The sequence below is a fragment of the Ambystoma mexicanum genome, chromosome 2q (assembly GCF_040938575.1).
Source record: "Ambystoma mexicanum isolate Mex_15411 chromosome 2q, UKY_AmexF1_1, whole genome shotgun sequence".
NCBI lineage: Eukaryota > Metazoa > Chordata > Amphibia > Caudata > Ambystomatidae > Ambystoma > Ambystoma mexicanum.
Window position 1 is genome coordinate 1,477,908,750 of NC_090924.1, and position 24,905 is coordinate 1,477,933,654.

At 45.8% G+C, this 24,905-nt stretch overlaps 1 protein-coding gene across 1 annotated transcript; it reads right to left on the reverse strand.

Annotated features, from left to right (window-relative positions):
• Positions 1-529: 529 nt before the first annotated feature.
• LOC138570285 (zinc finger protein 271-like) lies at positions 530-24,905 on the reverse strand. Its single transcript, XM_069649056.1, has 2 exons — positions 24,777-24,905; positions 530-5,423 (listed from the first exon to the last, which is right to left on the reverse strand). Exon 2 carries the CDS (start codon positions 5,386-5,388, stop codon positions 3,259-3,261), a length of 2,130 nt encoding a protein of 709 aa, XP_069505157.1. The 5' UTR covers positions 5,389-5,423; positions 24,777-24,905; the 3' UTR covers positions 530-3,258.

Sequence of the window (24,905 nt, forward strand, 5' to 3'; positions counted from 1 at the left end):
GTACAGCCTGTTCAAATGATGCCATGCTGAGCATTCTCACTCTGGTCTCTGTCTGCATGAATTGCCCAGCTAGCACAGCTTTAAAAGGGTAAATTGAGATCTGTGTAAAAGGCCCTTTGGACCTATAAATTCACATTGTAAAGACACAACAAAGGGATCTGCAAGGCTGCCCTCTTAGAGTCTTTGGGGTGAAGCTTGTTGTGAAATGGGGGCTGTGAGCGGGTTCTGGCTTTGGCCTGGAATTATGGCACTATCCTGTAGGGGCCTCGTCAGGGGCTATAGTCACTCATCTCTTCTGCCTCTGAATGCTGTCCACAGCAGTCATCTTGTTACAAAAGTACAGCCCATAATATCTTGCTCAAAATAAAGAAGTGGTTCCTATATCCTGGGCCAAATAGGTGCTCTTCCTTTTAACATGTCTGTTTCTTCTGAGAGGAACAACGGCATCAGAGCAATGTGGAATATTGGCTTCTATTACAGAGAAAACATTCCATTCACACAAAGGTTTTCAGCCATTGTCCACACAACATTGACAACACATCTGCATTTAATTACAACGTGTGATCGTTATAATACATGAAATTATAATGTCACAATTAATAGCCAATTGATGTCAGAATTAACATTTGAAACATTCTCCTTAAGTTTCATTACACAAAAAGCTTTTGTCCTACCAGCAATACATTGTAGCTAAGATATATATTGGATCGGGATGGTAGCTACATGTAAACGTATTAGAGTGCTAGGCAAGGTACATGGAGATCATGGTACATTGAAAGCCAATCGCCATAGAAAACAACTGAACAATACATTTTAATATTCCATGAAACTAATTCTAATTCTCCACCAAATTAATTAATCATGGAATGTCTCCTGTGCTTTCCCTCGTGGAACACACATGTTATCACAGATCCTTGATTCCCTTAAAGGGGCATAGCTGATTAGCCCTTTGGGTGCAGAGGGAGGGTCTCAATTATCCTTGTTGTGGGTGGAGGGAGACACCATCTTCAGAGTAGTCCTTAAGGGCTACCGTGAAACCCCGGTGCCCTGACTGTTACCTGTCATGATCACCATGCAGGGGACTCAGTACATACAAATCCAATCTCCATGTTAAGAAAAATGCAACGACACATTGATGTTACACTCCATAGCCCATACCATCCTCATCCCCTGATAATGAACCAATCGCCCAATAGCTCACTAGTATGTTACTCTCTGTGGCTTCCATACCTGTGGCCATATGTAGGCTCCCACCTCTAGCTGGGTATCCCCTGTCATGGGGCAGTCAGTCCACTCTCTACTTCTAGGTAACTGGCATAGCTTAAGTGTATTCCTGCTGCAGATATTAAGCTGTACCAAATGGGAGGACTGGCTCAACAATAATGCATATTACAAAGCCAAACTAAGGCAAACCCGCGTGTGCTGTAGTCAGCCACTTACTACACAAGGGTGTATACCTAGAGGAATAAATAACACAATGTAGCAATGTTTCTACCAGCACACACTAGTGTAGGCTTAGCAAGCTGCTCTGCTTGGAAAGCTTGGCAGTAATGGAGGCCAATAGTAGAACACCCAGAAGGAATGTCAGACTGAAAGGATTAAGGGATCGGGGTTCCATTAGAACATGACAGCAGCTTTCCCACCTCAAACAGGGTTTATATTCCATGTAGAAAACTGCCCTTGTACTAGCACTTACATTTGCCAAAACAATATAGCCATAATATTTTGGGACAGTGTTACTTATTTTTGGCATACAGTATCTTTCACTGTTGTCTCAGTACTGTGGCTATTTGTGAGGATTGCCAGGCTTAATCGTTAGCCTCTCTATCCTTACCAGTATTGTGTCTCTTTCTCTGGATTTTCAATATCTCTCATGTTTAATACATTCCATGCGCTAGATGTTTTGGGGATCGCAAAACATATTCATTTGTAGAAGCTTTCAGGATTTTCAAAAGGCTCTTTAGCCACCAGCCTTCTTAAATGACAGGTGGGTACCAAGAGCGCAGCAGCTTCATGCATCACTGTCCAACTTTGGATGTCAAATGACTCTTGTTGGTAAAATCTTTGATCTTTCTCTTATAGTCCCTCTTCTGTGTTCCAATTGTTACGTATTGCCCTTCTTTTGATATTAGCATTCTTATTGGCCCATGCACTAGAAGTCCAGTTCCCTTTCCCATCATGCTCTGTGTCCTGGACCCCATCACATGAGAGGTCAGTGATATAAACCTGATCAGCCATTCAGGATTGGCCGATCCTGTAAAACAGCGTGGCCATTTCTGACTTTCCTTAAATCAACACGTTTTCTCTTTTTTACAGGTTTTTCAACCAATATCCAGATTAGTGGCCAACCCAGATCGCTGTTTGTAAAGTTGAGTCACGTTGGTCCATTCTGATCCGCTAGAGCTGCTCCCTGATTGGTGAGCACCCCAGTTAGTTGGCGATGAGTCCTTAGACCCCATTCTTCTTTTCCTTGTGCCTCACACTCCAGTCTGATCCACAACAGCTGTTTTCTTCTTATTTGGCGATGAGTCCTTAGATAACTTTTTTCTCGTGTGCCTCAATTTCAGCTTTTCTTCCAGTTGTCCACAATGACTTATTTCTGGCATTTTGTTCCAAAATCATTTCTTGTGTTGCCATTTTGATCAATTGCCTCCATGTTTGTTTAATTGGCTCCCAGAATTTGAATTGTATATGCATATGTATCTGGTCATTTCTGCCCCGGATATGACCGTGTCTAGGCTGCACGTAGACGGGTCACAGGGAGAGACGGGCATGTAAGGGAAGGAGTAAGTCCTCGAGAAGGAGGAATATTTCTCTTTTTGTGACACACGTTGGTATTAGTTGTATCTGAACATCTGCGCCTCATGTTAGACTTATTTATTTATATTCCACATTGCAAAGAGGGTGAGGTTGGAGTTTTTGGTTCAGATTTCAGCATTCATGTGATTCCCCCATTAATGTATAACTGTGTTGTGCATTGTTGTTTTCTGTCACTTATATTCCTACTAATGAGTTTAATTGCCCGTCAAATCTTGTGCTGCTGAGTCACATTGGTCCTGTGACTTTATTGCGGTTTTGTGGATATCAGCGCATAGGAGTCAATTCTACACATGATTCACGTAGGTAGTCAAGTAGTCAAGAATGCATCCACACCTTCTCCCCACTTGACAGCTAAGGGACAAGTGTGTTATGCATATATTTTCCAAAACATTGGCAGTCATCCAGTCTTTTTCAAAGAATGGACCCTTTGATGCCTGCTCAGATTTGAGGATTGACTAAAGCATTCCTTGCACTCTGTGCACTCGTAGAGCTTACTCCAGTATGACTCCTCTGATGGCTTTTCAAATTAACGGAGCTACTGAAGCCTTTCTTGCACTGTGTGCACTTGTAGGGCTTCACCCCAGTATGGGTCCTCAGGTGGTTTCTCAGAGCGGAGGAGTCACTGAAGCTCTTCTTGCACTCTGTGCACTTGTAGGGCTTCACACCAGTATGAACCCTCTGATGAATGGTCAGATGATAGGACCGATTAAAGCTTTTATTGCACTCTGTACAATGATAGGGCTTTGCCCCAGTATGGATCCTCTGATGCAAGCGCAAACCTGCGGCTTCACTGAAGCTGCTCTTGCACTCTGTGCACTTGTAGGGCTTCACCCCAGTATGAACTCTCTGATGTTTTATCAATGATGCGGACCATGTGAAACATTTTGTGCACTCTGTGCATTTGTAGGGCTTCTCCCCAGTATGAAGCCTATGATGGTTTGTCAGAGTTAGGGAATCAATGAAGGTTTTATTACACTCTGTGCACCTGTAGGGCTTCAGCCCAGTATGGATCCTCTGATGGTTTTTGAAACTGGAGTAGGAACTGAAGCATTTCTTGCACTCTTTACACATGTAGGGTTTCTCTCCAGTATGAACTCTCTGATGACTGATCAGATGAGATGGGCGACTAAAGCTTTTGTTGCACTGTGTGCAATGATGGGGCTTCATCCCATTATGGATTTTCTGATGCTGGTTCAGATTTGAGGGTCTACTAAAGCATTTCCTGCACTCTGTGCACTCGTAGGGTGTCTTAGAATGGATCTTCTGGTGGTTTTTCAGATCTGAGTAATGACTAAAGCTTTTCTTGCACTTGGTACAGGGAAAGGGATTCCCCCCAGTATGGATCATCTGATGGCTTCGCAAATTTGAGGAGTCATTGAAGCTTTCCATGCACTCTGTGCACTCATAGGGCTTCTTAACAGTATGGATCCTCTGGTGGATTTTCAGATCTGAGGAATGACTAAAGCTTTTCTTGCACTCAGTACAATGAAAGTGATTCTCCCCAGTATGGATCATCTGATGGCTTCTCAGATGTGAGTTTTCACTCGAACATTTCTGGCCCTCTGTGTCTTTGATGGGCCTCTCACCACTAAGATTATTTTGATGTTCTCTCAAAGCTAATGACTCACTTAAGGTTTTCTTGCAGTTTGTGAACTTGTTGGGCATCTCTCCTGCATGGACACTCTGGTGGCGTTTCAGAGCTGAGGAGTGCCTGAAGCTTTCCTTGCACTCTTTGCAGGTGTATGGCTTCACCCCACTATGGATCCTCTGATGCGTTTTCAGAGCTGAAAAGTGACTGAAACTCTTCTTGCACTCTGTGCATGTGTATGGCTTTTCTCCTGTATGGATCCTCTGATGGCTTAGCAAATGTGTAGAGCGACTGAAACTCTTTGTGCACTCTGTGCACACGTAGGGCTTCACCCCAGTATGGATCCTCTGATGTGTTCTCAGAGCTGAGACGTGACTGAAGCTTTTCTTGCACTCTGTGCATGTGTAGGGTCTCTCCCCAGTATGAATCCTCTGATGGATCGCCAGGGCTGAGGGACAACTGAAACATTTCTTGCACGCTGTGCACTTGTAGGGCCTCACCCCAGTATGGACCCTCTGATGGATTATCAAATGTGAGGAGTGACGGAACACTTTCTTGCACTCAGTGCACTTGTAGGGCTTCTCTCCTGTATGAATCCTCTGATGGGTTTTCAAATTACAGGCAATACTGAAGCTTCTCTTGCATTCTGGGCACTTGTAGGGTTTCTCTCCAGTATGGATTCTCTGATGGCTTCTCAGATTTGAGGAGTGATTGAAGCTTTTCAAGCACTCTGTACACTTGTATGGTTCCTCAATAACATGGGATCTTCTGTGTCTGATTAGAGCGGATTTATGAGGGAAGGACATCCCACAAACTCTGCAGGCAAATGCCTTCTCCTTTCCATGGGTCCTCGTATATGTACAGCGCATTTGGCTCTCCTGAGAGTGTGTCAACTTCTTTAGAGGTTCACTGGAGTGATGTTGCCCATCCTCAGCAGTATTTTTCTTATTCTTCTTCAAATTCCTTTTTCTTGTGCCCATTTCTGGACTCTTGTTTTTGGTAATGGCTCTGCTCTCTGTTGAAAGAAGAAGCGATTTCAGACATTATTTCATGTCATTGAAAAAGACAGAAAAACAATTGGCATGTGTACACATGGCCACGTCACACGCAAATACATGTGGAGACATGGAGGGATTCTGTCTATCAAATAAGTATAGGACTTGAGAGAATATCAAAATTACGTGAAAAAAGCCTGGATGAAAATTGAGGAATTTGTACAGCAATCGCTTTTATTATGTTCTTTACACATGTTCTTTTTCGCATTTTACTCCCAATATGTACAATCCTACAATCATCTCCCCATATTAGTTTCCCCCGCTAACTTGCCCTACCCTTTCCTATCGTTAATCCGCATTGGGGGTGAGATTATTAAATTGTGCATGATACTTTGGACTTTTCATTCAATTAACTTTTTCTTCAAATTCTCCAACATGCAATTTAATGATACAGTGTATATCTGCTCTAAATATGTGATTATTAGATTTATAAAGTGCGCTGTCACCAACAAGGGCATCATGGCGCTAAGGCTGAGGACTAAACACATGGTAACGCCAAGCAGCTGAAGTGAGCTACCACAGGATGAAGAGAAGACGGGGGACAGGGCAAGACCTTGCAACGAGACTGTAGTGGAAAGTGATCGGATTGGCAAACAGCACTAATCTGCTCCTGCATAGAAAGTCAGGCAGAGAACTTCACGCCTTGATTTTTGAAAACAAGAGAAGGCAGGGGAAGAGGTCCAAGTTCCGAGGGCAGAAAGCTGAAGACCACCTTGAGGATTCAGGCATCGAAGTGACAATAAGCACCTCAGTTTTTTCACCATTCAGGCAAAGTCCGTTTTTACCCATCCAGGAATGGACCGCCGTGGGTCAGGAGCAACAATGCTCTGCAGTATCCGGCACATAAACGTCAAGCCGCACCAGGATTTGCATGTCATCAGCGTAAGAAAAACATGGAAAAATAAAAGAGTATATAGGTTTAATAAGAGGAAGAATATACAGATTAAAGAGGAGAGGACAAAGAGCTGAAACCTGAGGAACACCGCAATTGAGAGGCAGAAGTGAAAGAGACTGAGAGCGTTCAGAAAGAAAGGACCCAAACCAGTCAAGCATCCGGCCAGAAATACCCCTGAGGATAGCCTATGCCTGAGGATACCATGGTCGACAGTGTCAAATGCGGCCAAAAGGTCCGGCAGGATCAGTGCACCGATGGCACCCTGATCCATAATCTGGGCCAAATCATCAGCCGTCAACACTAGGACCGATTCAGTACCACAGCCAGGCTGGAATCAGACTGAAAAGGGTCAAGAGTTATTAGTATCTTTTATTTGTAAGGCATTCCCCTCCACTATCTCGTTGGCTCTTCTGCCACCCCCAGGGAGGGGGGCGGGACCACAGACCCCTGCGCTCCTCCACAGAAGACCTTCAAAAATGGCAAGCTGCTCCATATTGCCACGCTTAACTCTCACTATGTTGTCAAACACTTGTCTGACAACTGCAACCTCCTTGAACTAATGGATCTTGATGTGCTCGCCATCAGAGAGACATGGTTCATGGACAACTCTGTCACGAGCTTTGACACATTCCTCCCTGAAGGATACAAGATCACCTCTGTGACCAGGCCCAAGGGGACAGGAGGGGGAGTGCCCTTAATCTTCCCAGAATGGATACCTGTGTCCATCATCCCTACTCAGGCCTATTCCTCCTTTGAGTGCCTGGTCTGCAGGCTCTCACTCTCTCCTAAATCTTCACTCTTTATGGCCACCTTCTATCACCACAAGGACAGTCAACTGTCTTCCTATCGGAATGGGCTGACCGGGCCTCCTGTCTACTGTCCTCCTCCTCTCAACTCCTCCTGCAGGGTTTTCTCAACATCCATCTGGACTCTCCTGACTCCTCAGGAACATTCTGCAACCTATGCGATTCTTTCTCCCTCTCTATCTTACCCTTGAAGCTCTCCTCTCCACTTGCATCGGGCCACTCAGCCTCAAAGTCACCAGACCCATGAAAAGAGTGACTGTGGCTGCCTTTGCCTCCAGCTACTCTCTGCCTCCTACTCCTGCAGCTGACTCCCACCCTGACACAGCCCTCGCTAACTTCAATCTCTCTATCTCTAACACCATTGTTACTATCGCCCCTGACATGAAGGTCTGACTGAAGCCTTCCAAAAAGTGCAACTCTTTGTACTACTCCGATCTGGCCGCCCTTAAAGTCAAGTGCATTGTAGCTGTGCAGAAATGGAATTCATCGTACAGACCCTCTGACAAACTGGCCTGCAGCCTCCTTCAAAGGCAATATCGACTCTGCATCCTAACCAAGAAAAGAGTAATTATTGAAGCCCACATTCCGCGGCATCAAACAACAAGGCCATACTTTTCAAAGTCTGTAAGGAACTGGGCACTCCTGCAGCAGCCTCCTCTTCTGTCACTCCCCATCCAGGACCTTTGCCTGGCCCTGGCTGCACACTTCACTGCAAACACCCACGACATCCTTTCCTCTTTCTCCTCCACACCACCTCATTTGCCAACAACTCTGGAGCCTTCCTTGGCCCCTCCACCTCTTCTCTCTTCTCTCACTCCCGTCACACCTGTTGAGGTCACCAGACAAGTCTGGTCTATGAAGGCTTTATCCAAACTGGTGGACCCTGCCCTCCAAAACCACCAAGGACAACATTGATACTCTCAAACGAGCCTTGGCAGATCTCTGCAATCTCTCTTTTGCCACTGGAGTTTTCCCAACTTCTCTTAAGCACTCCCATGTGCATCCTCTACTTCAGAAACCCTCTGCCGACCCCTCCATTCCGGTAAACTACCGCCCTATCTCTATCACCCCTTTCCTTGGAAAACTCCTGGAGAAGCTGGCCCTCTCTCAGCTCACCTTCCACACGGAAACTGCTGGTTGCTTCCACGACCATCAGTCTGGCTTTAGACCATCCAGAGGAAGGGAAACTGCTCTTCTGAACAACAGTGAAGACCTGATCTCAAATCTCTGTCCTCATTCTTCTTGACCTCTTCTCTGCCTTTGACACAGGAAACCACAACATCCTAATTGCACGTCTGCATGAGACCCTGGGAATCACATGTCAGGCTCTGGCGTGGTTAACCTCCTTCGTTTCCGACTGCCCATCCCAGGTGGAACTTGGGTCCTTTAGCTCAACTATTACTCTTTCAACCTGTGGCGTTCCCCAGTGTTCTAACCCATTCCCCTGTTCTTCAATGTCTACATGGCTGCCCTTGCACGTGTGATTGCCACTTTCAATTCTAACTTCCAGTGTTATGCGGATGACGCACAACTCTCCTTCCGGCTACCCTCAACCACCTCCTCTACCTCGCTCATATCTGTCTGTCTGTAATTCAGTCATGGTGTGCTGCAAACAACCCCTGCATCAATGCCAGTAAGACTGATTTTGTTCGCATTGAGACACCTGCTCCCGCTTGCCCACTCTCACTCTGGCCGGACTCCCTTGTCCCTGCGTCGACACGCGGGGCAAAAAAAACTTGGGGCCTCCTTCTTCACTCACATTTCGGACATCTCTAAAAAGTCCAACTACCAGTTACACACCCTCAGACGTACTTTTCCGTTTCTCACCTTCCCCCAGCAGCTCATTGTCTCCAGAGCTCTGGTCCTCTCAAGGTTGGACTACTTCAACAGCCTCTTTCTCAATCTCACAGCCTCTGCTTTGCGCTCTCTGCAACTAATCCAGAACAGAACAGCGAGACTCTTCCTTGGCCTCAAGCCCAGGGGCTGCATCTCTCTGGTGCTGAAATCCCTCCACTGGCTCCCCATGGCTGCAAGGGTCACGTTCAAGACCCTCTGCATTGTCCACAAGGATTTCTGGGGCTGGGACCTGCCCATCTGCAACGTTGCCTACCTAAAGACTGTCCCTCCCGAGACCTCTGCTCATCTACCTCCCACCTTTTGCGAGTGAGCCGATTCTCCAAGCAGAGATTTGGAGGTAGATACTTATCCACTGCAAGGGCCTCCCTGCCGCACTCCGTCTTGAGCCTGCTCTCCTTAAGTTCTGGAAACTCCTTAATACAACTGGAAGTGTCTACTGCCCTTGCATTAATGAATGCAATTGTAAAAGTAACCATTCGTTTTTACTCCCCAAGAATAGGCGTGACCTATACTGAACAGAAAAAAAACGTTTTCACTACAGCTACCAGAATCCTTTGAGTCTAGTTAGACACACCTGCTCAACAGCCTCCCTGATGATTATTTGAGATATGAAAGCACTAGGGGGAGAACAACTACAGACCACAGAACTGCAGCTGAGGGATCTAACCCTGTTATTACTGAGTACCTGATTTGCAGCAAGGGATCTAACCCTGTTATTACTGAGTACCTGATTTGCAGCAAGGGATCTAACCCTGTTAATACTGAGTACCTGATTTGCAGCAGAAGGGATCTAACCCTGTGAATATTTGTCCATATTGGGATGTGACCCAGCTACTTATTTTTTGCAACAGGTTGAATTGACCAGGACCGGGAGTGCGCGCCTCACCCACCTTCTTTTTTGTACTGAATGCCATGGGAGTCCCGGGCTCCAGAGGCAGCGCCACGGGGTGACTGTGCCCCACTTTGGAGAATCATAAAGATGGTTCTCTCCCCTCCCCCAATTTTGGGAAGGACTTGTGCTTTGGAGGGGTGTCGGTTGCTGGTCACCTGAACAGAAAAAAAACGTTTTCACTACAGCTACCAGAATCCTTTGAGTCTAGTTAGACACACCTGCTCAACAGCCTCCCTGATGATTATTTGAGATAAGAAAGCGCTAGGGGGAGAACAACTACAGACCACAGAACTGCAGCTGAGGGATCTAACCCTGTTATTACGGAGTACCTGATTTGCAGCAAGGGATCTAACCCTGTTATTACTGAGTACCTGATTTGCAGCAAGGGATCTAACCCTGTTAATACTGAGTACCTGATTTGCAGCAGAAGGGATCTAACCCTGTGAATATTTGTCCATATTGGGATGTGACCCAGCTACTTATTTTTTGCAACAGGTTGAATTGACCAGGACCGGGAGTGCGCGCCTCACCCACCTTCTTTTTTGTACTGAATGCCATGGGAGTCCCGGGCTCCAGAGGCAGCGCCACGGGGTGACTGTGCCCCACTTTGGAGAATCATAAAGATAGTTCTCTCCCCTCCCCCAATTTTGGGAAGGACTTCTGCTTTGGAGGGGTGTCGGTTGCTGGTCACCTGAACAGGAAAAAAAACGTTTTCACTACAGCTACCAGAATCCTTTGAGTCTAGTTAGACACACCTGCTCAACAGCCTCCCTGATGATTATTTGAGATAAGAAAGCGCTAGGGGGAGAACAACTACAGACCACAGAACTGCAGCTGAGGGATATAACCCTGTTATTACTGAGTACCTGATTTGCAGCAAGGGATCTAACCCTGTTATTACTGAGTACCTGATTTGCAGCAAGGGATCTAACCCTGTTAATACTGAGTACCTGATTTGCAGCAGAAGGGATCTAACCCTGTGAATATTTGTCCATATTGGGATGTGACCCAGCTACTTATTTTTTGCAACAGGTTGAATTGACCAGGACCGGGAGTGCGCGCCTCACCCACCTTCTTTTTTGTACTATACTGAATGTGTACGAAAAGGTTTTGACTTCCCCGGATCTACTGTTAGGTGTTCCAAATAAGGTCTATACTTGGGTCTCTGTACTTTTAAGTGTAGTGTTGAGATTTTATACTGTGATTTCATATAATGTTTTAGTGCTTACTTGCCCCTAGATTTATCTGGGCCTATTTGTATTTAAATAAATCCTTTATTTTTACATACATAGTGTTTCAGTGTTTCTTTGGATCATTGTACTGATTCTACAGCCATCTTTACCTCCTCGGGTAAGCCTGGCTGCTCTGTCCACGCTACCATATACTCAGGTGGTACAGCCTTATACTAAGAGTGGAGTCTTGTACTGCCTCAGTTGAATGGTTTTACTAAGCCCTTAGTTGGACTTCAGAGAAACTGCCATAATAGTTTCCAATCAGACTTTGCAATAGTATGCTGCCAGCTGACAAAGCAGGAAAGGGGGCGGGGGGACAGTAAGATGGGTCCAGAGGATCAATTCACAGGAGACCAGAATGTAAAATATACAACTGTTGCCACACTGTTTGCACCTCACAATGTCATTGGTTCGTGATGATCGAAGTGGCCCACACCAGGATGTGCTCAGAAGCTCCACCAATCAAACACTAAGGACCAAATAAACCACGTTGAAAACATGGCCCAATAGCATATCTGGGAAAGTAGCAGAAATGAATATGAAGTATCAGCGCGGTCACAAGGGTTAGGATAAGCCAAAGGGCCTAGGAATTGTAGAGCAGCCAAGCTCAACCAATCGTAGGAGGAAGTTGTTTAAGCATATTGTAACATTGTTAATGTCAAACCTATGCGCTTCACTATATAACACCGCCATTTTGAAATACTCATTTGAATGCTTTCGTGTGAATGATTCCCGACAATGGTTGCATGGAATACATGCGCACTTTATTGACTGATCTGGATTTCTGTTTATTATTGATTTTTGGGTCTTACCCTACAATAGGAATTGACTGGGGAAGTCTGAAAAGCTTCTTAGTGACAGACAATACAATCATTTGAGATGCACCTCAAATGCCAGCACCGGACATCACACACTCTCTGCAGTCTTTGCCCGATAAACCATAGATATTGGTCTAATGGAATAACCCCTGACATAGTGCAAAATGGGAGTGATGCTTCCTTAATGGTTGCCTGCGTATATGATCACCCCACCTAAACAAGGTTCCCAAATAGTGGTGGGCCTCATTACGACTTTGCCGGTAACCCGCCTCCCGGCGGGTTATCGGCAAACTCTCCTTACCATTACCGACACTCAATATCCGGGTGTTACCGGGATATTACGCGTGCCAGCAATGGCAGAAAATTCCCATTCCATGGAGTCCCAGAAGACTCCATGGGATGGGAGCTACTGAATCACCAGTGCCAGTGATTCAGTCATTCCTCTTTCAATAGGCGCTTGAACTCCCAGCAGGTCCAGTCTGCTGGGAGTTCACTGCTCCTACGAGTGAGCCAGACTGGAAAAGCGGGAGCCGGTAAAACAGGGATTTTTTCCAGCATTTATACCGGACCTGCTCACCCGTAATGAGGCCCATAAATCATTATTTGACCCTTAGATATTACTAGTTACCTCTTCACCTTGCTTGTACATGCAGAAGGACATATATGGGCCTCATTACGAGTTTGGAGGTAGCCATGCCCTTAATAAGGGTATGGCTGCCACCAAACTCGGGTCCACGTCCAGGTTCCTTGAATGGGGAAATACCGGGCCATTCTGCTCTAGGAGGGCCCATATTTCCCCATTCAGGGAACCCGCACAATCCCCATTCCCATTTGAGTCCCCATAGGGCTCAATGGGAAGGGGGAGCATGCTAACAACGGGCCTGTTAATAAGGGGCCCCTTGTTAGCTCTCTGGTCCCCTCGCGGGACCCGCAAAGGACGTCTGGTCAGACCAGGCATCCAGAGCGGGTCCCGCAAAGGAACCTTGTAAAAGGGCGGAATGGGTTTAACGGCGCCAGCACCATTACCGGCGCTGTTAAACCCATTCTGCCCGCCTCGTAATGAGGCCCATAGAGTCCATAAACTCTGCTTAGCGATTCATATAAATATGTAGGGTTTCACGATATGGGCTGTAGTACTGCATCATCGGCATATAAAAGAAGTTTAATAATCTAAAACCTCTCCTGGGAAGTCACCACGACCTGTAAAATATTCATCAAGGTTGCCGGTCTACAAATTAAACAACAATGGCCCGAGGACACACATTGCAACAACACTGCATACACATGATAAAAGGTGACAACAGGTTACCAGAAAACTGTATCTGACTTCCAAATATTTACGTAATTGAAGGATGTCAATACAGGAATGCTACTGACAAACTCAAAGGCACGTGAGAGGATGCTAAAGCCAGAAAGACAGGATTTCATTATTAATTGGCACCCATGGCAGGGCTGTGTTAGTCCAGTGTTAAAATCAACCCAAATAACATGTGTCAGACTAACTGTAAATGCTAGAGAGAGATGGAACAAGGCCCAGAGACCTCTTCATCAGCTGTTGCAGAGAGAACTAAATAGCAAAGGAACACACACAGCACTGATCAATTTCGAAGTGAAGAGAATAATAATTAAAAAAAAGAGTATTCTCAATGTAAACTACATTGGCTGACGGAAATGTATGTATGGGCTGCAGGTCTGGTGCCACCACCTTTATTTATTTGTATTTATTACATTTGTTACACGCCCAGACCTGGAGGTATCACGGCGTAGTTTCAGACAATGGGTAAATACAATCTTAACAAAAAAAAACCAGTAGGAACAGACAATAATTAGGATATCCATTTATATACATTTGTATACAGTAGATTGGGGATCTGGTCTGAATGGGTGGGGGTCTTGGCTTGCATTTTAGAATTGGTTGAATAGCCAGGTTTTCAGAGATTTTTTTAATTTAGGGTGGGATGTTTCATTCTTGATACTAGTGGGGAGGGCATTCCAGTGCCTGGGCGCGAGTACTTTGAAGCTGCTGCCCCTTCCCCCGCTTTTTATCTTTTATATTGTGGGATTTCGAGGTTTTCGTTGTTATTAGATCTGAGGAGTATGGTGTGGTTTTTCTTGACGACTGTATTGAGGAGGTATTTAGGAGCTTTGTTGGCGATGCACTTATAAGTGATACTTGGGGTTTTGAATATAATCCTGGCTTTGATGAGGAGCCAGTGGTTGTCTCTCCTGATGTTGGTGATGTGTTCAGATTTTTTTATGCCTAATGCAGCTCGGAGGGCTTTGTTCTGCACAAGTTGGAGTTTAGCTATGTTAGCTATGTTAGTGTTAGCGGTGCCTAGGAAGAGGATATTGCAGTAATCGAGCTTGGAGAGTATGAGCGCTCTTGCTAATGTAACGCAGTTATCAGCTGTGAGGAATTTGCGACTAAGGGAGATGAGCTTGGATGTATAAGAGGTGGAAGAGACTACGGTGTTGACTTGTTTAGTCATCGTTAGTGTGGCATCAAGAAAGACTCCAAGCACTGGGATCGTGGTGCCATCAATGACGAAGGATGTGTAAACAGGCTGTAGAGAGTCAATTTTGGATGATGATCCTGGTATGAGTAGCTCTGTTTTGTCATTGTTGAGGCATAGCCTATTGTTAGCCATCCAATTTTGGATAAGTGAGTACATTTTGTTGATAAGCATTTAGTAAAGTACATTTTTGTCGATAAGCATCCTATCTAAAAGACCATAAAACTCCTGAAAGCAGAGAGCATATACATTTTTAATTGAAAAGCAGGCCACATTTTTAGCCAAGATCTGAATTTTAAGAAAAACTAATCTTATTTCAAACATATGTTCTTAATATTAGGCACAAACTGTCTTAAAACGTGCCCTAGTCATGTCTTTTTAAAAGAATGATGTTCTTTTAAAAACATACTGGAGGCGCAAGATTGTAAAAGCACATAATTAGAAAGTACAGCACGCATTCCATCTTCCACAAACATACTCTAAAAATGGTCTTGCACCCTCAATGTAGTGTCAGGACCAAATGGTTATTTTAACACAGCAGGAATGTTTTACTGGTGGTTATACAATGTGACACTACAACATGTGTTCATTAGGTTTGAGGTTCAGTCTGTAACATTCCTCAAGCTTCAGAATAATTTCCTGGCTTGCAGGCAATGTAGCAAATGCAAAATGCATTACTCATTTCTGAATGGTGCAATGTCCTCTGTTACCTCAGTGCTATATAATGCATGATATATGATATGATATGGCATTTGTAACGTGCCTATACACAAGTGTTTAATGATGCGAAGAGGCAAGGAAGGGGGAACAGAGGGAGGACAGAGACAACGATCTTAATAGGCCAAGTGACATTGAGATCGCGCAAGGGCATGGGAGGGGGGAGGGGAAAAGTGCCAGGGGGATTGCGGAGGGGGCAGTTCTGTACATGGGATCAAAACAATAGCAAGAAGTTCGGCCCGCAAGTGGCCGGTGAAAGGGTAAGTGCAGACAGCAGGTGTCCAAAAGTGCAGGTAGGGGGACTGTAGGGTTACAGATACAGACTCAAGTGCAAGAGTTGCCCGGAGGCGGTTCGGGTATGCAACTTGTCAGGTAGGGATCTGGGCCCAAAAACAGAGGGTAGCCAGGTGACCCGTTTCAGACAGGACATCAGCAAGGGAGAGGAAGGCAGAAGTAAAGAGGAACGCCTTGAGGTGCTTCCGGACCCGGAGATGGTTCTCCTTGAGTTTGAGAGAGATAGGGAGGCTATTCCAGAGGGAGGCCCCAGCTGAAGAAAGAGATCTACCACCAACTTGTTGCTTGGAAAAGTTACTGACCCTGAGGGAGTTGGAGGTGGAGGAGTGAATAGCTCGAGGATGAAGGTATTTACGAAGAGAGAGTTAGAGGTATTGAGGACCCAGGCCCCAGAAGGCTTTGTGGACAATGCAGAGGGGCTTGAACTTAATCTCTGCAGCCACAGGGAGCCATTGCAGAGGTTTTAGTGCTGGAGAGATACAATCCCTGGGCTTGAGGCCAAGGACAAGTCTCGCAGTTCTGTTCTGGATGAGTTACAGAGGACGGAGAGTAGAAGCAGGCAGATTTAGAAAGAGGCTGTTGCAGTAGTCAAGCCTAGAGAGAAACAGATCTCTAGAGACAATGGGCTTCTGGGGGAAGGAGAGGAACAGAAGAATACCTCTGAGGAGGTGCAGTTGGTAGTTTGACTTCTTAGAGACGTCAGAGATGTGAGGAGGAGAGAAGGAGAGTGTGGAGTCGAAGATGACCCTGAGGTTCTTAGCCTCACAGGTGGGAGCAGGAAGAGGGCCATGGGAGACCGGCCAGAGAGTGACAGGAAAAGACGGTGCAGATGTGCCGATGAGGAGAGTCTCTGTCTTACTGGCATTAAGGCAGAGATCGTTGGTGGCACACCACTCCTGGATAGAAGACAGTCAGAGATGAGAGAAGGAGAGGGGAGCCTGAAAACGAGTCATACTAATAGCTTTGAAAGTTGTAGCAGAGAGCGGCAATGCGGTGGGCGAGAGGTGGCAGGTATTGTTTGAACAGCCAGGGAGAGAGGTTAGACCCCTGGAGGAAACCACAGGTAGAGAGTGAGATAGAGGAAAGTAAGGACCCAAGTTGAACATGGGAGGGACATGGGAGGGTCGTAATTTGTAATACTACAAATTATTTTTGACAATGGCTCTCATCAGGAGGTTGCAGGTAACCATGCCCCTTTTGCCTCCTTACTGCATTCCGGGCCCGGGTTCCTAAAATGAGGACTTAGCGTGCAATCGCAACCTTGACGGACCCGGTAATTCCCCGTCCGAGGAACCTGGACCCGGTCCATCCCCATTCCCAATCGAGCCCTCATAGGGCTCAATGGGAGTGGGGATGGAGCTAACAACGGGCCCGTTAATGACGGGCCCGTTGTTAGCTGCCTAGTGTCCTCGCGGGACCCGGTATGGACGCCTGGTTTTTCCAGGCGCCCATTGTGAGTCCCGCGAGGAGACCTCGCGGTAGGGCGGAATGGGTTTACCGGCACCTTTACCGGTGCCGGTAAACCCATTTCGCCAACCTCCTGATGAGGGCCAATGTCTGTACAACTGGGCTTATTCCTAGGTCATGGAAGCAATCCATAATTATACCCATTTTTAAGAAGGGCAATCAAGATGACTGTAATAACTATCGTCCCATAGTCCTCCTCGATATCCCTGGGCAAATATGTTCAAGGTTAATTACGCGTGATTTACAATCTGGGTTTGTTAAAGGAATAGGGACATTTCGTAATTTTCTACTCTTATCTAGTATTAAAAAACAAACTCTGAGCACTAAGCAGCCAATTTATTTAGCCTTAATTGATTTTAATTGATTTTAAACAGGCCTTTGATTCAGAGCCCCGTGAATTACTATGGACAAAGCTATTCCAAGCAGGCTGCCCACTTTACATTTTAAATTTAATTTCTCAATTTTATTCGGATACTTCTGTTAAAGTGAAGCTTACAAGGGATGGCCTTTTATCATGAGCAATTCTAACTACCTCTGGTTTTAAGCAAGGATGTATTTTAGCTTCTACTCTTTTTAAATTTTATATTCATGATATTAACCGTGTTTTAGACCAGATTTGCTCCTTTCCACCAATGAGTACCTATCCTGGCTTGATGATTTGGTTTTAGTAGATCAAGGGCCAGTGGACCTTCACAGGAAGTTAACTGCCCTGGGCCTCTACGTTTCTGAGAAAGGATGAACATTTAACATAAAAAAAACTAATATTTTAATATTGTGGCCATCTGTAAAGAAATCGAAATGTAAATTTCACTGGGCACTCACTCAGACCCAATTTACAATCGTGAATCTATATAAATATTTGGGTCTGAATATAAACAGTCGACCACATACATACATGCCCTATGAAGAGGAACTGAAACAGAGAATGCATTCTTTAACGTCCCAAGCAGGACTGATCCAAAAGAAGTTTGGCAAGTTTTCACACGCTCCTGTCATTACGTTTTATAAGCAGAAAGTAGTGCCAACAGTCATATATGGAGCCCAGTGTAAAGAACCGAAAACCACCCTAAATGGGATTATATTTGTTGTGTAATGCACTTCTGTAGCGTGGAGAGTGACTAGTGGAATGTTATGGTGGAACTGTGCCCTGAGTTCTGTGATGGAATATGCAGTGACTGGAGAATGGCAGTGACTGGAGAAGAGATCTGCCAGGGGAAGGTAGGAGGTCTTTGTTATCATGTTAACTTGGTAATAAAGCTTACGTATTAACCAAGTTCGTGTGGCGTGCCATCCTTTCTACAATATTGAAGGGTTATACTGGAATAAAATATTATCTGTCCCAAAAAGTACACCAATCCCAATTCTGCGTTTTGAACTTGGATTAGTCTCATTGGCCACTATGGTGGCTTGGCAAGCATTGTCGTATATAGGAAATGCATGGATACATATATCAAAACAAAGACTCTATTACCATTACTAGCAAAAACTCTTAACAGCCAGACCTCCAACCCCCTATCCGAGTGGAAACTATACTGCGAACAGCTTCTGATACAAGCCAACACTGGCGACACTTCATTAGCTGAAGCGCAGCGATTGTTGACACGAAACGTGCTTTGGCGTTGGGAAATGGGCGGTACGCTTCTGCTGATGTCAGGCTCAGGGGCGGGGGATTTGATTTAGTGCCGCAAAAGCAGGTGAGCCAGGGCGATGGGGGGAAATGATAGGATTATCAGAAAATGGCGGCTGATTTCGAGTGCGATAATGGACGAAAAGTCGGGTAAGGTCCATAGGAAGGTTTTCTACGTTCTACCGAGTTATGCTTAAAAACACATGGCCGAACCGTAGGGACAATAAAAACAAAGTCCCGGAACTATCCTTTAACTGAGAACCCAGATAAAGCCAAAAAATAACTATGGGCATGGGATTGGAGTGTAACCTGTAGCAAATGCAAAACCTATGGACACCTTTCGTGTTGGAGAGTTTGTTGAAAAATCACTACACACAATACTTAGATAAGTTTCCAGATAAACGATATGTCAAAGTGATATTAAGACTTCGCTTGAATTTCTGGCCAACCAAAGTACAGAGGGCCAAGCGCTCTAAAACTCCAATTACTGATGCTAGAGGCTGCTTCTGTAAAGATAAAAACCAGCATGAAACAAACACTTGATTGTCTCCTGCTCATCTCTAGCTCAACGCAGGAAAGAAACATTTTAGTATTTTAGTGACTATAGGATTTTATCAGAAGATATTTTATAGTCCAAGATTTTTAATGCTAAATCTGTTTCGCTCAATATTGCTATAGTCAAACTCAGTTTAGACATTCATGGTGATGCATTTTTAACCAATTATTTTTAATACAAATTTTTGTGATGAATTTTATTCTAACCTTGTAAAAATGTATTCCTTTGTTGTATCGCAATGGTTTTGTGATCTGTCACCCCACCTCTCTACTTATGTCCATGGCAGCTATAATTTCTTATGTTTTAATGATGTGCTTCTAAATCTTTTATACTCTTTATTATGTATCTTGAAAGTTGTTTTTAAATGTCAAAATGTATGTAATGTTTTTATTTGAAAAAGTTGTAATTTACAACTAAGACGAATAAATTAATTAATAACAATACATCCATGTTCTTCTCGGGAATCAAAAGGGGAATAGGGAAGGGAGATCTTATTAGCATTTCTCTGGAGGGTTTCAAAACTAGGAATGTTTGTGCCAATTATGCTTTCTCCAGGAGCCCAGGAATACCAGCAGCATTTATTTGTTATGGCTGCCCCTGGACTTGGATAGTAACTGTGGTTTTCCAGGAATACCAGCAGCATTTATTTGGTATGACTGCCCCTGGACTTGGATGGCAACTGTGGTTTTCCAGGAATACCAGCAGCATTTATTTGGTATGGCTGCCCCTGGACTTGGATAGTAACTGTGGTTTTCCAGGAATACCAGCAGCATTTATTTGGTATGGCTGCCCCTGGACTTGGATGGCAACTGTGGTTTTCCAGGAATACCAGCAGCATTTATTTGGTATGGCTGCCCCTGGACTTGGATGGCAACTGTGGTTTTCCAGGAATACCAGCAGCATTTATTTGGTATGGCAGCCCCTGGACATGGATGGCAAATGTGGTTTTCCAGGAATACCAGCAGCATTTATTTGGTATGGCAGCCCCTGGACTTGGATGGCAACTGTGGTTTTCCAGGAACACCAGCAGCATTTATTTGTTATGGCTGCCCCTGGACTTGGATAGTAACTGTGGTTTTCCAGGAATACCAGCAGCATTTATTTGGTATGGCAGGCCCTGGACTTGGATAGTAACTGTGGTTTTCCAGGAATACCAGCAGCATTTATTTGGTATGGCAGCCCCTGGACTTGGATGGAAACAGTGGTTTTCCAGGAATACCAGCAGCATTTATTTGGTATGGCAGCCCCTGGACTTGGATGGAAACAGTGGTTTTCCAGGAATACCAGCAGCATTTATTTGGCATGGCAGCCCCTGGACTTGGATGGCAACTGTGGTTTTCCAGGAATACCAGCAGCATTTATTTGGCATGGCTGCCCCTGGACTTGGATGGCAACTGTGGTTTTCCAGGAATACCAGCAGCATTTATTTGGTATGGCAGCCCCTGGGCTTGGATGGCAACTGTGGTTTTGTAGGAATACCAGCAGCATTTATTTGGTATGGCAGCCCCTGGACCTGGATAATAACTGTGGTTTTCCAGGAATACCAGCAGCATTTATTTGTTATGGCTGCCCCTGGACTTGGATAGTAACTGTGGTTTTCCAGGAATACCAGCAGCATTTATTTGGTATGGCAGCCTCTGGACTTGGATGGCAACTGTGGTTTTCCAGGAATACCAGCAGCATTTATTTGGTATGGCTGCCCCTGGACTTGGATGGCAACTGTGGTTTTCCAGGAATACCAGCAGCATATGGCAGCCCCTGGACTTGGATAGTAACTGTGGTTTTCCAGGAATACCAGATTTGGTATGGCAGCCTCTGGACTTGGATGGCAACTGTGGTTTTCCAGGAATACCAGCAGCATTTATTTGGTATGGCAGCCCCTGGACTTGGATGGCAACTGTGGTTTTCCAGGAATACCAGCAGCATTTATTTGGTATGGCTGCCCCTGGACTTGTATGGTAACTGTGGTTTTCCAGGAATACCAGTAGCATTTATTTGGTATGGCAGCCTCTGGACTTGGATGGCAACTGTGGTTTTCCAGGAATACCAGCAGCATTTATTTGGTATGGCTGCCCCTGGACTTGTATGGTAACTGTGGTTTTCCAGGAATACCAGCGGCATTTATTTGGTATGGCAGCCCCTGGACTTGGATAGTAACTGTGGTTTTCCAGGAATACCAGATTTGGTATGGCGGCCCCTGGACTTGGATGGCAACTGTGGTTTTCCAGGAATACCAGCAGCATTTATTTGGTATGGCAGCCCCTGGATTTGGATAGTAACTGTGGTTTTCCAGGAATACCAGCAGCATTTATTTGGTATGGCAGCCCCTGGACTTGGATGGCAACTGTGGTTTTCCAGGAACACCAGCAGCATTTATTTGGTATGGCAGCCCATGGACTTGGATGGCAACTGTGGTTTTCCAGGAACACCAGCAGCATTTATTTGGTATGGCAGCCCCTGGACTTGGATGGCAACTGTGGTTTTCCAGGAACACCAGCAGCATTTATTTGGTATGGCATCCCCTGGACTTGGATGGCAACTGTGGTTTTCCAGGAATACCAGCAGCATTTATTTGGTATGGCAGCCCCTGGACTTGGATGGCAACTATGGTTTTCCAGGAATACCAGCATCATTTATTTGGTATGACTGCCCCTGGACTTGGATGGCAACTGTGGTTTTCCAGGAATACCAGCAGCATTTACTTGGTATGGCTGCCCCTGGACTTGGATGGTAACTGTGGTTTTCCAGGAATACCAGCAGCATTTATTTGGTATGGCAGCCCCTGGACTTGGATAGTAACTGTGGTTTTCCAGGAATACCAGCAGCATTTATTTGGTATGGCAGCCCATGGACTTGGATGTCAACTGTGGATTTCCAAGCATACCAGCATCATTTATTTGGTATGACTGGCTCTGGACTTGGATGGCAACTGTGGTTTTCCAGGAATACCAGCAGCATTTATTTGGTATGGCTGCCCCTGGACTTGGATGGCAACTGTGGTTTTCCAGGAATACCAGCAGCATGTATTTGGTATGGTATCCCCTGGACTTGGATAATAACTGTGGTTTTCCAGGAATACCAGCAGCATTTATTTGGTATGGCTGCCCCTGGACTTGGATGGCAACTGTGGTTTTCCAGGAATACCAGCAGCATTTATTTGGTATGGCTGCCCCTGGACTTGGATGGCAACTGTGGATTTCCAGGAATACCAGCAGCATTTATTTGGTATGGCATCCCCTGGACTTGGATAGCAACTGTGGTTTTCCAGGAATACCAGCAGCATTTATTTGGTATGGCTGCCCCTGGACTTGGATGGCAACTGTGGTTTTCCAGGAATACCAGCAGCATTTATTTGGTATGGCTGCCCCTGGACTTGGATGGCAACTGTGGATTTCCAGGAATACCAGCAGCATTTATTTGGTATGGCATCCCCTGGACTTGGATGGCAACTGTGGTTTTCCAGGAATACCAGCAGCATTTATTTGGTATGGCAGCCCCTGGGCTTGGATGGCAACTGTGGTTTTCCAGGAATACCAGCAGCATTTATTTGGTATGGCTGCCCCTGGACTTGGATGGCAACTGTGGTTTTCCAGGAATACCAGCAGCATGTATTTGGTATACCAGCAGCATTTATTTGGTATGACTGCCTCTGGACTTGGATAATAACTGTGGTTTTGTGATATACCTCCACATCCCCATGGACGTGGGTCATTTTTATTGGGAGTCCCATTCCCAAATCTCTGTCTGAGATTAAGTTAGCTCTTACCGCTGTCTGCTTGCTGCCCGAGTCGATGAAGGCCTTAACCAGTACCTCATTTACTGTGGGGGATTCATAAGTGTTATAGGGCGTAACTGCACAGAAAGAATCACTGGCAGTTTCCATGCCTTCTTCTTCAGGAAGGATACATTCTACCCAATCCCTTCCTATCATGTAACCAAACTCCGTGGGTTCCTCTTTTTCTGTTTGATGGTCATTGCCTGGCCAAATGTCCTGAATGTCCATATGAAAACATGTGATTGAGGTAGGTTTAAGGGTCCGTCCCTGCTGTGGCTTCATTTCCCCTCTTCCTTTGCCTGTTATGGGTTTTTGCGTTCCCCTCGTAAAATCTTTAAATATTGGTTTATGGGAGCTATCTTGATACCTGTCTTTTGCAGGGAAAGGGGAACAGGGAAACCCCTTTTGATCCTTCCTGGGTTCTTCAGGCTTTTTAAATGTTTATTGGCTTTGGCGTGGTTTTGGGCTGTCTCTATAGCCATTGCTAAACTAGTCTCTTTAACTGAAGGACTGCCCTTTGTAGGTAAGCGGGCAGGGGGTTTACAAACTGCTCGATGTTTAGAGCTTTTAGTACTTCAGGCAAAGTTTTCCTACTGAGCCATAAAGCCATAGTATTTTGCACTCTGGCCCTCAATTCTACAGGTGTTTCCTCCAGGTTTAACTTGATGTTTCTTAGTTTTTCTTTATAGAAATAATCTGTTTGGCCCATCCTTTGTAATAATGCTTGTTTTAATTCAACAAAGTAGCTGTTCCTAAATGATTTAATAGTTGACATGAGTTGTCTAGTTCCCAGATATCCATCATGGTCCCAATGGAAATGACGCACCAACCTTTCAAAATGGAGGAAGAAAAGCCCCAGGTCCTCTCCTTCCTTGTAAGGTTGTAACACCCCATGGGGTAATATAGGCGAATGCTGAGAGGCAATCATTTAATACATCCTGTGGCAGGCCGCCCCATTCAGCTGATGGACAGGGAACCTAGCACATGAGCAGCAAAGGGAGGCACCATCACTTCTGACTGCTCCAGAGGTCTAGCACAGGCCAGGATTGCAGCCTCAAAATGGAGTGTGGGGTTTGGAAGCTGGACAGGTGCTTTTGGAGTCTGCATATAACGAGAGGGGTTAGAAAGCGCGACATATGACGTCAGCTGATGGTTTTGTGTTGACTGATGACTTTGTTGAAAGCATTGAATACATTCGCCATGAACACGTTCTACTCAATCATGCAGAGTGCAGAGGCAAGGACATTAGAACCGGGGAACACGTGCGAGACAGGGGCAGGTGTCTTACACGGTTATCAGTGAATGCGTGGGAGGGTCTAGAGAGAGAAACAGAAAAGAGTGCCAGGGGAAGAAGAAAAGGTCTGGAAGAAGGGGTCCCAAAGAACAGACGGAGAATCCGGCCTCAGCAGAGACCATCCCCAGTGACCCCCGCCCTGTGGGAACACACGAACCACAAGCACAGGAAAGTGCCCCCGGTGCGAGGAGGGTGGGCCATAGAAAGGCATGGGGGCGGGGGGGGGCATGAAATGCAGATCAGGAGTGGCAGGGCGGTAGGACACGCAGGCAGACACCCAGAGGGGGCAGAACACAAGCGCGGAATGGAACCAAGGAAAGCCGAGAGGACAGACAGTACACGAATAGAAACACGGGGCGATGCGATGTGGCGGGGGGTGGGGTGCGGGGGGGGGGCTGAGCTGCACACCCCCTCCCGGGGGTGAATGCATTGTACACTCTGTGCAGTATCGCCCGGTGGTGGCCGTGCGGGCGGAGGGTGCAGGGGTCTCTGAAATGCTAAAGCCGGGGGTGCTCAGAACCTGCACACACTGAAGCGTGTGAGGGGGCTGGGGGGGGGGGGGGTCCTTACCGGCGGGGTGAACACTCCTTCCAGCCCTAATCGCTGAGGCTCCGCTGGAGTCGCCGGCGGTCACCGTTAGCGCCTGGAAGCCCGTCCCGGGGAGCAGTGTCTCTGCAGCCGCGCGAGCGTGTCCACAGG